Raw genomic sequence first — 15,951 nt, forward strand, 5'->3', positions numbered from 1 at the left:
AGTGATTAATTTCATAGGAACCACAAACTCCCATTAGATTCTCCAGTCCTGTCCTCCAGCTGCTGAGAAATGTGGTTTCTGATCTGCTGCATATGTAGATATTTAGTAACCAGTTTACAGTTCATATAAATTCTCTGAATAGTGGAAAGAGTATTTAAATGCACATTATACTGCTGGATAATTTCACCTAGCCTCACGGATTTGAGTTGACAAAATAATGCAAACACCTGCCAGTGTAACGTAAAACAGTTCAAAATAAATTTAGCACCACTCTGAAACACTGAACATTATATCCTATGTGAAGGTAGGATTTATTGCAGTGTTGCTGCTTAGGACTGCATGGGTTTTTAGCTAGTTGTACCTAATAATCTGCCAACATACGACATGTTGTAGTACAATTACAATTACAATTTACTTTGGCTCCTTCAGTTCAATTGTAAGAAATAACATGATGTCCCACCAGCTGCGGAGGCTGATCATTCAGATGCAGACTGCTTTTTGCTTGTCTTTATGAGCCATGGTGAGGAAGATCATGTTCACACCTGCGATGGAAAGATCAGCATCAAGGATATCGTATCCAAGTTAAAAGTAACTACTGGTAAGTGCAGAAGCCTTGTACGAAAGCCAAAAATCTTTACTCTGCTGGTACATGTGAACAAAAAACGAATCCCTAACAGAACCAGAAGAACATGTAATGTTATTTGTTTTACATATGCTTTACTTCCTTACACTACTATCAAAGTTCCTGGGGTTGTCTGTTGCCAGGCTTGCCTGTGAGTGTGTGAGTACACTGTAAACACAACACAGGTTTTACAAAGTGTTGATCTTCAGAGAAATATTGTCATTACACTGTTTCTAAAGTAATTCTGAAGTCTGAATATTTAACTAAATGACATAATAAAACCTTTGGGATTTTCTTAAGAAGACATTGTGCAGACAAGAAAACCTCCCAGTAACGGCCAAATACTTTTTATTTCAGTGTCCGTGTTTCTCTCAAAGATACAATTAGCATCATTATCAAGACTAAATGAAACACGTAATGATATGGATTCCTAGTAAAAACATGCCATTATCAAAATAAAGCAGATAAGTTGTTTTTGCTCTAGATCGTGTGAGTAAGTGACAAATCTTTCTGACTTTGACTGGATCTGTTCAAGTGGCATCTGAAGTTGAGTTGAACATCTCAGGCGCTTCAATTCTTCCTCCACCTGACAAAGTCACAGAGAACACAGAGTCATGATTTATCATAAACTACTACATTTACATAGAGATTAAAACGTTTAAATGCTAAATGGTGAGTTGTGAGAATTTCATCTGTTATTTTAGTCACTTTCACTTTCAGAGTTAGAGAGACTTAGAACTATGTGCCTATGAAAATGTGTAAAAAAGAGAACAAACAAAAACCAACCTGAGCCAGATCATCCTTCAGTGTCTAGTTTATTTCTTTACATTGAATTTTTTTGGGTTCGGATGCTTTACAGCCCATCAGTGAAATGTCTGTTAGATCACTCAAAAACTCCTTTAGGAAAGCTTTATTCCAGCATTCTTCATTACAATCATATTCACGTGTGTGTGGTTTCTAAAAGAAATACAAAATCAACGATAAGCTGAACAATTACAACTTGTTATCAAGACGTTTTCCCATAACATTGGGCATGACTGAATTTACGTGTTATCCATATGGCTGCCACAAGATGGAGACCTTACATCACAACATTTCTTTCTATTAACTTGTCTTAGCCAAATCAAATGCAAGTCAGCCAAACAAGTAATTCAAACATATTAATAACAAATGGTACTTGGCATTAGCACAAACGACAGCTCAACGATAAATACAGAATATATGTATCAAATTAAAGTGCTGTAAAATAAAGTCTTGAAAATGTGCAGGCTATCAATTACCCTTAATTGGTCCTATGTAGCAGAAACAGCGAGCAAACAACGAGAAGCCATAATATCAGGAACAGAAACATTAATATACATAACAAACTATAATAACTGACTAACAGTTCAAAGGATGCACACACTGTATCTACAATAACAGTTACAATGAACTTAATTAAATTGGTGGAACTCAGGGAAACTATCCTCCATGACCTCCTCATGAACGGAGCTGGTCTGATCGGAACATACAATTCCTAGAGAAGTACCTGCTTTATACCCTTTTCACATATCAGTTAATACACAGTTACATATAATACATGTAGCTGTGATGAATCAATATTACTCCTTCAATATTGTTGTTTTTTAGGAATAATCTTTGTGTAACTTAGGAATGAGCCAATAACTACTGTGGCACTACACTAATGTTTTTTTTATTCTTCTGCCAATGTCTTTTTTACAGAGTTTTTGCTAAATGAAAGTTGGCTTAGAATCATGGAAATCTCAGGTTTATCTGGTTGGTGACATTGAAGTGACAATGAAGTGACGAGCTTACGCCCTTATACAATAATACTGTGTAAAGATTTAGTTACTGATGACCTCCTTAATAACGACTGTCTTATAAAACCTTTGTGCATTCTCGAGATATTCAGCTCCGAGGACGAGGATACTTGCTGAAACGCAACTAACTGTTACGTTAGAGCCAATTGTGTCCTGGTATTGTCTCTTTTAGCCAATGAGATATCGGGGGCGGGGCCGAGTTTAGACTTTATCAGTGTCGTATCGACGGATTTATTTCATTTGCTCATGACCAAGGTAAGTTGGTCTCAGTAACCAGTGAAGTAGTGTTTAATAACGCTGTTGTTACTTTGTTATTACGGAAGTGCTGAAACACCTGAACTAGTTTTCTCTGTTTTCATTCAGTCGTCAGGTTAGTTTAACTTGTTTTAATAACATGTGATTCATTGACTTTCCCAGTTACTCAAGACAGCAGACCTGCAACACACAGGATGGGTGAGTGCTTCACACTATATTATTTACTCTGTTTTACTCTATTTTAAGGATATATTAAAAACATATTTTTATAATGACAGATAGATTGAAGTTTGAAAAGAAGAGAGGAGACACGTTTTCTACAGCAAAGAAAAAGTGAAATGAATGTACCGTTAGAAAGAAGTCAGGTTTTATTGACTCTAAGGTCAAAGTACAGCCAACGTATACATAAGAAATTACCTTTATTATTACAGATATAAATCATGTGCAGAGGATTTTGTCACTTAGAAACTGAAACTGAGCAAAAACATTTTTTGGTCAATAGTTGTACTCAATTAACTACATATATTCAAAAAAGTATAGAAACTCACTAAAGACCCTTTTTTACACCTCTAAACTGCTGCCCTGCTACACACAATCTAATCTACATATCTGTAGGGTGGAGTGTGGATGTCCCACTTTGAGCATTTGTTCTTTTAGCAGCCTTTTCCATCTTTCTCCACCTGTCACCCACCTATTGGACTCTAAGCTGATGGAACAATGGCTGCTTGACCCCATAACAGAAGCAATTCATGCACCTGCAGTTGTACTGTGAACACTGTATTATTGTTTAGTAAGTATGTCTGTTTTTTTTGTTTTGTTTTCTTTATAGCACACACAGAGAACCTAACGGAAACTGATGTGATTGTCAGAAGGTACGTTTCTTGTTGTTTGGGTGGTTATCAGGTGTATATTGTCACTTCACTCTGGTTCTCAGTTCACACCTAATAGTTTTCCTATTTTTGTCCTTTTCTATTGTTTAAAAGGTTTTTAGCTCTAGATCTTGAAGATGAGTATGCTACAAATAACAAACGTCGAGGCCTTGCTCTCATCTTTAACCAGGAACGATTCTACTGGAAACTGGGGTTGTGTGATAGGTATGGAACTGAGTCTGACGGCCGCAACTTGGAGAAGAGGTAACTTTTTCAATTGAGCTGCTGGAAAGGAACACTGCGGCTTAACTGTGTGATCATGAGCTATGTTCATGTGTCTAATAGAGCTTTCGTTTTTCAGAATTTGGATTAGATGTTTTGGTCATTGGGTCCTTTTTCTATTTCATTATATGATCCATTTTTCACATCTCTTTAAGACTCAAGGATCTAGGCTTTGACGTGAGGTCTTATGATAGCTACAATAAGGCAGAAGTCGAAGCATTAATCAATGAAGGTAAGAACACACATGATCACCTTTAAGAACTACTGCAAAGTACAGGAAGCTGAAACTATCACAGTCATAATAATAAATTCTCCTTCATTGAGGAGTTTAGTGTATGTTCAAACTGTTAGAGAGATGTTCAGCTGGAATATCATTTTGGACGCTATAGTTTTTTTTTGTTGTTGAGCTGTGCTGCATTATACTGCTGGATTATTTCACCTAGCCTCACTGATTTAAGTGAGTTAGATAAAATAATACAAACACCTGCCAGTGTAATGTAATACAGTTCATAATTATCATACAGTTAGCACCACTTGTGTTTAACAACAGTGAACATTATATCGTTTGAAAAGGTGGGATTTATTGCAGGGTTGTTGCTTAAAACTGCATGGGTTTTTAGCTACTTGTCAACGCGTCTGATGGTACCAGCACCACACAGTAGACACCAAGGACAACTGTTCAGCTCAGTGATTCCACAATGATGGAATGAGCTGCCAAACTCTGCACGCTCAGCCACCTCACTTTCAATATTTAAAAAACTGCTGAAAATAGAACTGTTCCACATCTTCTTTTGCACTTAAAAAAAAGACTTTATTGCTCTCTTGTACTTACATCTCATTAAACAGAAACACTTTTTTGATAGCACTTTGCTTTGATGTTTTTCCCCTTGACTTAGATTTTGTTTGCTTGCCTTGTTCCTCACATGTAAGTTGCTTTGAATAAAAGCTAAATGACTAAATGTAAACGTACCCAATAATCTGAGATGTTGTAGTACAATTTACCTTGTAACAAATAGCATGATGTCCCACCAGCTGCGCAGGCCGATCATTCAGATGCAGACTGCTTTTTGCTTGTCTTTCTGAGCCATGGTGAAGATGAACATGTTTACACCAGAGATGGCAAGATCAGCATCAAGGATACCGTATCCAAGTTTAAAGGAACAAACTGCAGAAGCCTTGTAGGAAAACCAAAGATCTTCATATGGGAGGTATATATATAAATAAATCCCTCACAGAACCAGAAAAATATGTAATTTTATTTGTTTTACATATGTTTTACTTCCTTACGTCACTAACTAAGTTCATGGGGTTGTGTCTGTCACCAGGCTTGCCGTGGAGATCAGCATGATGACCCAGTGACAGCCTGTGATGCAGTGGACAGTAGGCCAATGACAAATGAGGTGGTGGTGGATGCAGCTGCTGTACACACTCTTCCTGCTGGAGCTGATTTCATCATGTGCTACTCTGTGGCTGAAGGTAAGGCCATGTGGGATTATTCAAACTCTCTTAATCGGGTGTTAAACTGACATAGATTCACTTCATTTGATTCAGTTGATACTGACTTGAATATGTACTAGTAATTATACTTAGAAACTAGAATACATTTATTAGGTAATAGGCTTTTTTAATGTCTTTTTTGCTGATCACTCAGTAGCTGTTCTGGTCTGTGTCTTCTGTTAAGGTTACTATTCCCATCGGGACCCCATCAACGGCTCCTGGTATATCCAGGACCTGTGTGAGCTGCTTGAGAAGTATGGAAATTCCCTTGAATTCACACATTTACTCACCTTGGTAAACAGAAAAGTGTCACAGAGGAGCGTTGAGAAGAGTAGAATCAAGAATGCCCTTGGAAAGAAGCAAGTACCGTGCTTTGCTTCAATGCTCACCAAGAAACTCTACTTCCACCCTAAAAAGTATTAGCTTCATACCTCTGTCATTAAATTTGATTTTATGTTGATATCTTGGAAATGGGGTCTTATAAAACAACCTTTAAAGAATTTCCTGATTTTATTTCTATTCTTACATTTTACAATGTTTATGAACACTATTTACAATTGCATTAATAAATCTCTCTTCTCTTCACCGATTATTGAAGACAGTGGTTATAAAATAGGAACTGGCCTCAAGTGATCACTTTACTTTTTTCATTTGTTCATTTCTAAATTACGTAAAGATTATTCCTAAGAAACAACAATATTGGAGGAGTAATATTGAGTCATCACAGCTACATGTATTATATGTAACTGTGTATTAACTGATATGTGTAAAGGATATAAAGCAGGTACTTTAGAAACAGTGTCATGATAATATTTCTCCTAAGATCAACACTTTGTAATACTGTACTCACACATAGCTACACTGGATTAGACTTCTGTACAGTCTGTCTAGAGCAGATAAGTGAAGTAAAGCATTAACCTTTTTTTTTAAAACCATTAGAGACACTGTGACAGTAGATTTAAGTAGTGACATTATTGATTATTGACTAAGACTTGTTTGGTTTTAAAGGATGACTTATTAAACAATAACATCATTATGTGACTGTTTTTCTATAAATGAATTGATCCAAACGGGTTCTTTTTTGTTCCTGTTATTTTATCCAGCTTCTGTCACTTTTTAGCTAATTTTAAAATCCTTAACCTGTTTTTGGTTTATTGTTAGATTAGTGGCACTACACTAATGTTGTCTTATTCTGCAGCCACTTTCTTTTTTTACAGTTTTTGCTGAGTGAAAGTTGGCTCAGAATCAACATGGTCCCTTAGAAAGCTGGAAATCTCAGGTTTATCTGGTTCTGACATTGAGGTCACAAGCTAAAGCGCTTATACAATAAATTCTGTGTGATGATTTACTTACTGTTGACCTCCTTACAAGCCACTGTCTTATAAAACCTTTGTGCATTCATGTGATGTGTCTATAAGACTTAATCTCCATCTTGTTATCTGTCCACCAGCAACGACCACAATCACACCTTAGAGATTTCTTTAAGAAGACATTGTGCAGACAAAAAAATCCCAGTAACGTCCAAATACTTTTTATTTCAGTGTCTGTGTTTCTCTCAAAGATACAATTAGCATAATTATCAAGACTCAATGAAACACGTAGTGATATGGATTCCTAGTAAAAAGATGCCATTATCAAAATAAAGCAGAGAAGTTATTTTAGCTCTACATCGTGTGAGTAAGTGAAAAATATTTCTGACTTGGCTTTGTTCATGGCTTTGACTGGATCTGTTCAAGTGGCATCTGAAGTTGAGTTGAACATCTCAGGCGCTTCAGTTCTTCCTCCACCTGACAAAGTCACAGAGAACACAGAGTCATGATTTATCATAAACCATCACATTTACTGGTACACTGAAAAGTTTAAATGCTAAATGGTGAGTTGTGAGAATTGTATCTTTTATATTTGTCACTTTCACTTTCAGAGTTAAACTGTATCATTTGTTCTTCCTACATTTCTGACTTTGAACTATGTGCCTGTGGAAAATGTGTAAAAAAGGGAACAAATAAAAACCAACCTGAGCCAGATCATCCTTCAGTTCATTGTATTTCTTTACATTGAATTTCTTCTTGCTGGCTCCTTTATAAAAGTAATGCAGGAACTGTCTGTCTTTAGCATCAAGATACACATAATAAATGAGCTGCAGGTTTCACTGTCTGTCATCATACTTTATATACTTACCTAATTTCCCTTCTCTCTGAGAGTTACATGAACTATAGGGCTACACCTAGCTTAGCAGCCAACTAGAAATTAGCAAGAAGGAACTTCTGAAAACAGAAGGAACCAGTTACTAAATCAACATAATTAGCTAATCACCACATATATAGTTGTAGTTTAATATAAATACGAGAGCAGCACTGATCTCATCTGATGCTCGGCAATATAAGAAATTGTGTAATGAAGTAAGTCATTTAGTAGCAATTTAGTATTTGCTAAACTACAGCTGGATTAAATGTCCAAATGTCTAAAACGTAACTAAATGAAAATAAAGTGTAAATGCAATGAAGACAAAATTTGTTTTGACTGAAGAGACATTTCTTTATACCTGTTTCAGATGACTGAACATCATAAACTGTATCATTGATGATGAGCCCGTGTCCACCAGAGTTTCTATCAGTGTGGTGCTGACAACATGCTCTCATCTGTTACAAAAGGACAAATGTACAAAAACTACTTTTATTGAATAATAATAACTTAATCTAATGTCCAGCCCAAATGCTTTTCTGACAGTCTTCACAAATAAACACAATAAAAACACAACATAGTCACAAAAATGCACAGAAATTTAACTAAATGCTTCAAAGATCACTCTTGTGTACACAACATAAACCTTATGATGGAAATCAGCAGGCACGGAGTAAACATGTTACTGTCTGAAGGAAGTTTCTCATCAGTGCAAAAATAACCGTTGTTAAAATTAAGACACCTCGAGGGAAAAATACTGATCACGCCACTGAACACAATGTATGCTACACAGTTGTTACATGTCTCACTGTTCTTTAATGAATCGTTAAACCTGTCACACTGGTGATAGTGAAACTTTGCTGCTTCTCAACAATGTGCCAACAACTTTGGAGATTGTGGTTTATTATTTTAGTAACAGTTAAGCAGCTACAGGGCTCTGGTAAGCTCACTTTCCCCCCCCCCCAACACTTCAGCACTTGATGATTTTGCTTTCAAGCATAAGAATCTTGGGGTCATCACTGACTCATCATCTTCCCCCTGATTTCTGTAGATATAATGCTTGCTTTGTACTTCACCTGTAAGACACTTTGGATTAAAGCATTTGCCAAATGACTAAATGTAGAAGTCTTAATTGACAGGTACTCAAGAGTTGGAGCAATTCATCAGATTTTATGCAGTTCCCTCTTCAGTCACAAAAGGCTTCATACAACTTCTTTCTCAAATGCACTGGTAAGAAAACAGTAACTGGTTACAACCTGTGTTATGAACCCAAATAGTGATTAATTTCATAGAAACCACAAACTCCCATTAGATTCTCCAGTCCTGTCCTCCAGCTGCTGAGAAATGTGGTTTCTGATCTGCTGCATATGTAGATATTTAGTAACCAGTTTACAGTTCATATAAATTCTCTGAATAGTGGAAAGAGTATTTAAATGCACATTATACTGCTGGATAATTTCACCTAGCCTCACGGATTTTAGTTGACAAAATAACGCAAACACCTGCCAGTGTAATGTAAAACAGTTAAAACAGTTAAAAATAAATTTAGCACCACTCTGAAACACTGAACATTATATCCTTTGTGAAGGTAGGATTTACTGCAGGGTTGCTGCTTAGGACCTCATGGGTTTTTAGTTAGTTGTACCTAATAATCTGCCAACATATGACATGTTGTATGACAATTTACTTTGGCTCGTTCAGTTCAAGTGTAACAAATAGCATGATGTCCCACCAGCTGCGAAGGCCGATCATTCAGATGCAGACTGCTTTTTGCTTGTCTTTCTAAGTCATGGTAAGGATGAACATGTTTATGCCAAAGATGGCAAGATCAGCCAACATATTTTCAGTTTTACATTTATAAAGTTTCTAAAATATCACATGGAGGTTAGTGCACTGGTGAACTCAAATGATCTGACAACACTGTGAAGAAAACCTGTTCAAATACAAAACAAGGAAAAGTCTTCTTACTGATAATTGTCTACAATTGTCATTATAGACTGTTTTGTGTGTCAATTGGCATCAGAGAAAAACATGTATGCTGCATAGTAAAACTTATGAGATAATCCCAAAGAGCCTGTTGGCTCTGTTGGGATTGGGAAAAATGCCAAACATTTCTGAGACTAAATTTTTGCAACGCATGGATTATCTAATTTGTCTTTGTCACAGCCACTTTTGACTCTGTTAAGCTTTGTTGGTAGACTTAACTTATTTCAATTAAATTTAATTTTATTCATGAAGCTCTAAATAACTGAGAGCCAATCGTGTCCTGGTATTGTCCCTTTCATCCAATGAGATATCGGGGGCGGAACCGAGCTCAGCTTTTATTAGTGTTGTAACAACAAGCAAATTCATTCGTTTTCGGAGAGAAGAAAATCTGTGGACAAGTCTGACACGGTGGGAAAGAGTGAAGGTAACAACTTTAAATACATGTTTATAGATAGAACAAATAAACCTCAGAGAGTTGACTGCAGCATTTGAAAAGTTATTAAAACAAATGTCTGTGTGTATAGTTTTCTCTGTTTTCATACAGTCGTCAGGTTAGTTTAACTTGTTTTAATAACATGTGATTCATTGACTTTCCCAGTTACTCAAGACAGCAGACCTGCAACACACAGGATGGGTGAGTGCTTCACACTATATTATTTACTCTGTTTTACTACTTTAAGGATGTAATTAAAAATATTTTTACAATGACAGATAGATTGCAGGTTGAAAAGAAGAGAGGAGACACGTTGTCTACAGCAAAGAAAAAGTGAAACAAATGTACAGTTAGAAAGAAGTCAGGTTTTATTGACTCTAAGGTCAAGTTACTGCCATCATATAGATAAGAAATTACCTTTATTATTACAGATATAAATCACGTGCAGAGGATTTTGCCACTTAGAAACTGAAACTGAGCAAAAACATTTTTTGGTCAATAGTTGTACTCAATTAACTACATATATTCAAAAAAGTATACAAACTCACTGAAGACCCTTTTTTACACCTCTAAACTGCTGCCCTGCTACACAAAATCTAATCTACATATCTGTAGGGTGGAGTGTGGATGTCCCACTTTGAGCATTTGTTCTTTTAGCAGCCTTTTCCATCTTTCTCCACCTGTCACCCACCTATTGGACTCTAAGCTGATGGAACAATGGCTGCTTGACCCCATAACAGAAGCAATTCATACACCTGCAGTTGTACTGTGAACAGTGTATTATTGTTTAGTAAGTATATTCTGTACTTTTGTGTGTGTTACTAATGTTTGTGTGTTTTTCTTTTTTATAGCACACACAAACCTAACGGAGACTGATGCGAAAATAAGGTACATTTCTTGTTGTTTGGGTGGTTATCAGGTGTAAATTGTCACTTCACTCTGGTTCTCAGTTCACACCTAATATTGTTCCCTTTTATTGTGCTTTTTTTTTCAAAAGCTCTTCAGATCCAGATCAAGAAGAGGAGTATGGTATGAACAACAAACATCGAGGCCTTGCTCTCATCTTTAACCAAAAACAATTCTGCAAGAAATTGGAGTTACCTGAGAGGTCTGGAACTGAGTCTGATGGCCGCAACTTGGAGAACAGGTAACTTTTTCCATTGAGCTGCTGGAAAGGAACACTGTGGCTTAACTGTGTGATCATGAGCTATGTTCATGTGTCTACTAGATCTTTCTTTTTTGAATTTGTTTAGATGTTTTGGTCATTGGGTCCTTTTTCTATTTCATTATATGATCCATTTTTTGCATCTCTTTAAGACTTAAGGATCTAGGCTTTGAAGTGAAGTCTTATGATAGCTACGAACAGGCACAAGTCGAAGAATCAATCAATAAAGGTAAAAACACACATGATCACCTTTAAGAACTACTGAAAAGTACAGCAAGTTGAAACTATCACAGTTTAATACAAAAGTCATAATAATAAATTCTCCTTGATTGAGGAGTTTAGTGTATGTTCAAACAGTTAGAGAGATGTTCAGCTGGAATATAATTTTGGACGCTATAGTTTTTGTTTTGTTGTTGAACTGTGCTGCATTATACTGCTGGATTATTTCACCTAGCCTCACTGATTTAAGTGAGTTGGACAAAATAATACAAACACCTGCCAGTGTAATGTAATACAGTTCAAAATGACCACACAGTTAGCACCACTCTGAAACACTGAACATTATATCCTTTGTGAGGGTAGGATTTATTGCAGGGTTGCTGCTTAGGACCTCATGGGTTTTTAGCTAGTTGTACCTAATAATCTGCCAACATACGACATGTTGTAGTACAATTTACTTTGGCTCTTCCAGTTCAATTGTAACAAATAGCATGATGTCCCACCAGCTGCGCAGGCCGATCATTCAGATGCAGACTGCTTTTTGCTTGTCTTTCTGAGCCACGGTGAAGATGAACATGTTTACGCCAGAGATGGCAAGATCAGCATCAAGGAAATCGTATCCAAGTTTAAAGGAACTGAGTGCAGAAGCCTTGTAGGAAAACCAAAGATCTTCATATGGGAGGTATATATATAAATAAATCCCTCACAGAACCAGAAAAATTTGTAATGTTATTTGTTTTACTTATGCTTACACCTATAACAATGTTCATGGGGTTGTGTCTGTCACCAGACTTGCCGCGCAGATCAGCCTGATGACCCAGTGACAGCCTGTGCTGCAGGGAACAGTGAGGAGAAGAATAAAACTGTTGTACACACTCTTCCTGCTGGAGCTGATTTCATCATGTGCTACTCTGCGGCTGAAGGTAAGGCCATGTGGGATTATTCAAACTCTCTTAAACTGACATAGATTCACTTCATTTGATTCAGTTTATACTGACTTACATGTATTAGTAATTATACTTAGAAACTAGAACACATTTATTAGGCAATAGGCTTTTACAATGTCTTTTTTTTCTGATCACTCAGTAGCTGTTCTGTCCTGTGTCTTCTGTTAAGGTTACTATTCCCATTGGGAAACCGACAACGGCTCCTGGTATATCCAGGACCTCTGTGAGCTGCTTGGGGAGTATGGGGATTGCCTTGAATTCACACATTTACTTTCCTTGGTCAACAGAAAAGTGTCACAGAGGAACGTTGAGATGAGTAGAGACGAGAATGAAAGCAAGAAGCAAGTACCGTGCTTTGCTTCAATGCTCACCAAGAAACTCTACTTCCGCCCAAAAAAGTGTTAGCTTCAGACCTCTGTCATTAAATTAGATGGTTTTTATGTTGATATCTTGGAAATGGGGTCTTCTAAAACAACTTTTAAAGAATTTCCTGATTTTATTTCTATTCTTACATTTTACAATGTTTATGAACACTATTTACAATTGCATCAATAAATCTCTCTTCTCTTCACTGATTTTGAAGACAGTGGTTATAAAATAACAGGAACACACTTATTCACATTAAAAAATTAAATCTTCTTCACCTCAAGTGATCACTTCACTTCTGAAACTACATGTCATTTGTTCATTTCTAAATTACGCAAAGAAATATGTAACTGTGTATTAACTCACATGTGACTAAAGTATAACCATTTCAGGTACTTTAGAAACAGTTTCATTATAATATTTCTCCTGATCAACACTTTGTAATACTGTAGCTACACTGGATTAGACTTCTGTACAGTTTGTCAAGAGCAGATCATTGAAATAAAGCATTAACCTTTATTTAAAAACATTAGAGCCACTGTGACAGTAGATTTAAGTAGTAAGATTATTAATTATTGATTAAGACTAGTTTGATTTCAAAATGGTACCTTAGGATGACTTATTAAACAATAACTTTAACATATATATATATATAACATCATTATGTGATTTGTTTTTCTATAAATGAATTGACACAAATGGGTTATTTTTGAGACAATCCCACTGGATATAGAGTATGTGTGTTTTAAGGTGTTATTTTATCCAGCTTCTGTCCCTTTTTAGCTAATTGCTTTGGTCCGAATCAGTTGATGACTTTGTAACTTTGTATCAATTTCTCTTCGGTTCGGTTTCGTTTCACACTGAGTAAAAATCCAAACGAACCAGAACACGTCACTTCAAACTACGTGAGAACGTCCTCTCTTCTTATTGGTCAGATTGTTTCTGCCGCTGGAAATAAAAAGTAAATAAAGGAAGAAGATAAAGTGTTGTTCTACTGTACGTTTGTGTGACAGGAGAGAGATGATTTAACTATAAATGTTAATGCAGATCGATCATCCCGTTCATTATTGTTCATTACGTTACATCGCTTGCAGAGTCATCAGACCTGGTGTCTGTGAGACACTTCACCTCCTCACGTCTCCACGTTTGTCCTCCATTAATCAGACAGCATGTTTTTGTTGGACAAACGAAAGAAATTGGAATCTACACACTACCCAAAGTCCTCAAATCTCGAGATTTATAGCGTTTGGTCCTGTTTTGGTTTGGTACGCGTTCCCACCAGGAGGACCGCACCAGAGTTCGCTAGATGATGCGGATCGAGACCACCCCGTTTTGGGGTCTCGGTGCGGTTGTTTTAGTGCGCACTCGAGTGCGATTACCGTGTTCACACCGGACAAAACGAACCGCACTAAGAGGGAAAACGAACTTGAGTGCGATTTAATCGAACTAAATCCTGTAGGTGTGAAAGCAACCTTATTCTGCAGCCAGTTTCTTTTTTACAGAATCTTTGCTAAGTGAAAGTTGGCTCAGAATCAACATGTTCTCTTAGGAAGCTGGAAATCTCAGGCTTATCTGGTTCTGACATTGAGGTGACGAGCTAAAGCCTATATACAATAAATACTGTGTGATGATTTACTTACTGTTGACCTCCTCATAACGACGTGTGATGCATCTCTAAGACTTCATCTCCATCTTGTTATCTGTCCACCAGCAGCGACTACATCGGGTGAGTAAGTGACAAATCTTTCTGACTTGTCTTTGTTCATGGCTTTGACTGGATCTGTTCAAGTAGTGAAGTTGAGTTGAACATCTCAGGCGCTTCAGTTCTTCCTCCACCTGACAAATTCACAGAGGACAAGTAACTTCTTTAACTTGCCTGTTTGGTAAGGACATAATAGGAAAAGACTCCAATGCTGGTGGAGTAGGTGATGAAATAAGTGACAGGCTCCATGACATCCCATGAGTAGACCCACCAGGTGAGCCAGGCCAGAGCACCCCCCTGAACAGATAAGAAGGCCAAGCCAGTCCATAGAACCCTGGATGCTTTGAATTCTGCTGTTCGGCACAGCTGTGCCTTCATCTGTCGAACAATAACACAGAGGAGAAAGTTAATCAGCCAACAAAGCAGAAATCTGTAAATCTGTCACTTTTCAAGCTCTAGATAAAGTTTTGATACAGGACACCTCTACCACCTTCTCAAGTGGGGAAAGTTCTTGTTTGAGGTGGTCCAGTTTTTCCAGCAGCTGCCTCTCTTTCTGCAGGTGGTGTTCAGGCAGGTGCAGTGCTGTGTGTAGCATATGCACAACGTGCTTCACGTCCTCCATCTCTACGGCGTGCTCTCTTGATGTGCACGCTGCAACAGAGAGCGCGACAAGGTGGATGAGGATGAGTAAGTGTGAGAAAAAGGAAAAATAACCAAAGGTCTCACAGCTGGAGAGATAATAACTGCTATTTGTTAGCTGGACTAAAGAAGACAATATGAGTTTTGACTGAAGAGACATTTCTTTATACCTGTTTCAGATGACTGAACATTATAAACTGTATCATTGATGATGAGCTTGAAGCCCTTGTCCAGCAGAGTTTCTATCAGTGTGGTGCTGACAACATGCTCGCCATCTGTTTGAAAAGGACAAATGTACAATAACTACTTTAATTGCATAGTGATAAGTTCATCTAATGTCCAGTCCAAATGTTTTTTTGACAGTCTTCACAAATAAACACAATAAAAACACAACATAGACACAAAATTGCACAGAAATGTAACTAAATGCTTCAAAGATCACTCTTGTGTACACAACATAAACCTTACGATGGAAATCAGCAGGCAGGGAGTAAACATGTTACTGTCTGAAGGAAGTTTCTCATCAGGGCAGAAATAACCGTTCTTAGAATTAAGACACCTGGAGGGAAAAATACTGATCACGCCACTGAACACAATGTATGCTGCACAGTTGTTACATGTCTCACTGTTCTTTAATGAATCGTTAAACCTGTCACACTGGTGATAGTGAAACTTTGCTGCTTCTCAACAATGTTCCTGTATGTTGCACCTAGTGAAGGTGGTGGAGTGTTGCATTATGGACCTACGAGGACAGCAAATATACCTAAGGCCACTGTCAACTACCCCAATGGAGTGTAGACATGATCTGATGTCATCTACAGTTGGTCTGTAGACCACCTTAGAAATGAACCAACCTGGGTTCACTAGATAGACTGAGGGGCCACATGATGATTAAAGTGAAAGAAAGATATTACTGAACATTATCTTTATTTTGATGACTTTAATATTTTACTTATTTTCATGTTTTC

General features: G+C 37.1%; 3 protein-coding genes across 3 annotated transcripts; 2 read left to right on the forward strand and 1 right to left on the reverse strand.

The window, feature by feature from the left end:
- Positions 1-717: 717 nt before the first annotated feature.
- LOC113161828 (calcium uniporter regulatory subunit MCUb, mitochondrial-like) lies at positions 718-15,718 on the reverse strand. Its single transcript, XM_026359632.1, has 8 exons — positions 15,693-15,718; positions 15,487-15,542; positions 15,154-15,258; positions 14,835-14,995; positions 14,518-14,722; positions 7,360-7,475; positions 1,138-1,208; positions 718-790 (listed from the first exon to the last, which is right to left on the reverse strand). The coding sequence occupies exons 1-8, from the start codon at positions 15,716-15,718 to the stop codon at positions 718-720; spliced, it is 813 nt and encodes a 270-aa protein (XP_026215417.1).
- On the forward strand, positions 2,680-7,494 carry LOC113161825 (caspase-6-like). The gene is made up of 8 exons (XM_026359630.1): positions 2,680-2,697; positions 2,860-2,895; positions 3,527-3,569; positions 3,681-3,830; positions 4,004-4,080; positions 4,881-5,056; positions 5,174-5,324; positions 5,530-7,494. The coding sequence occupies exons 2-8, from the start codon at positions 2,892-2,894 to the stop codon at positions 5,766-5,768; spliced, it is 840 nt and encodes a 279-aa protein (XP_026215415.1). The 5' UTR covers positions 2,680-2,697; positions 2,860-2,891; the 3' UTR covers positions 5,769-7,494.
- LOC113161746 (caspase-6-like) lies at positions 10,977-13,550 on the forward strand. Its single transcript, XM_026359549.2, has 5 exons — positions 10,977-11,092; positions 11,263-11,317; positions 11,820-12,011; positions 12,120-12,252; positions 12,446-13,550. The coding sequence occupies exons 1-5, from the start codon at positions 10,977-10,979 to the stop codon at positions 12,679-12,681; spliced, it is 732 nt and encodes a 243-aa protein (XP_026215334.1). The 3' UTR covers positions 12,682-13,550.
- Positions 15,719-15,951: the final 233 nt, after the last annotated feature.

The sequence above is a fragment of the Anabas testudineus genome, chromosome 1, assembly GCF_900324465.2.
Source record: "Anabas testudineus chromosome 1, fAnaTes1.2, whole genome shotgun sequence".
NCBI lineage: Eukaryota > Metazoa > Chordata > Actinopteri > Anabantiformes > Anabantidae > Anabas > Anabas testudineus.

Coding starts and splice junctions, on each gene's coding strand:
- LOC113161746 (XM_026359549.2), top strand. CDS start 10,977: ATGAACAACAAACATCGAGGCCTTGCTCTCATCTTTAACCAAAAACAA. Junction 11,093..11,262: donor GGCCGCAACTTGGAGAACAG/GTAACTTTTTCC, acceptor CATCTCTTTAAG/ACTTAAGGATCTAGGCTTTG. Junction 12,012..12,119: donor CAAAGATCTTCATATGGGAG/GTATATATATAA, acceptor GTCTGTCACCAG/ACTTGCCGCGCAGATCAGCC.
- LOC113161825 (XM_026359630.1), top strand. Junction 3,831..4,003: donor GGCCGCAACTTGGAGAAGAG/GTAACTTTTTCA, acceptor CATCTCTTTAAG/ACTCAAGGATCTAGGCTTTG. Junction 5,325..5,529: donor GTGCTACTCTGTGGCTGAAG/GTAAGGCCATGT, acceptor TCTTCTGTTAAG/GTTACTATTCCCATCGGGAC.
- LOC113161828 (XM_026359632.1), bottom strand. CDS start 15,718: ATGCAACACTCCACCACCTTCACTAG. Junction 15,543..15,692: donor CACTCCACCACCTTCACTAG/GTGCAACATACA, acceptor TTTTCCCTCCAG/GTGTCTTAATTCTAAGAACG. Junction 14,723..14,834: donor AACTTTCCCCACTTGAGAAG/GTGGTAGAGGTG, acceptor ATTGTTCGACAG/ATGAAGGCACAGCTGTGCCG.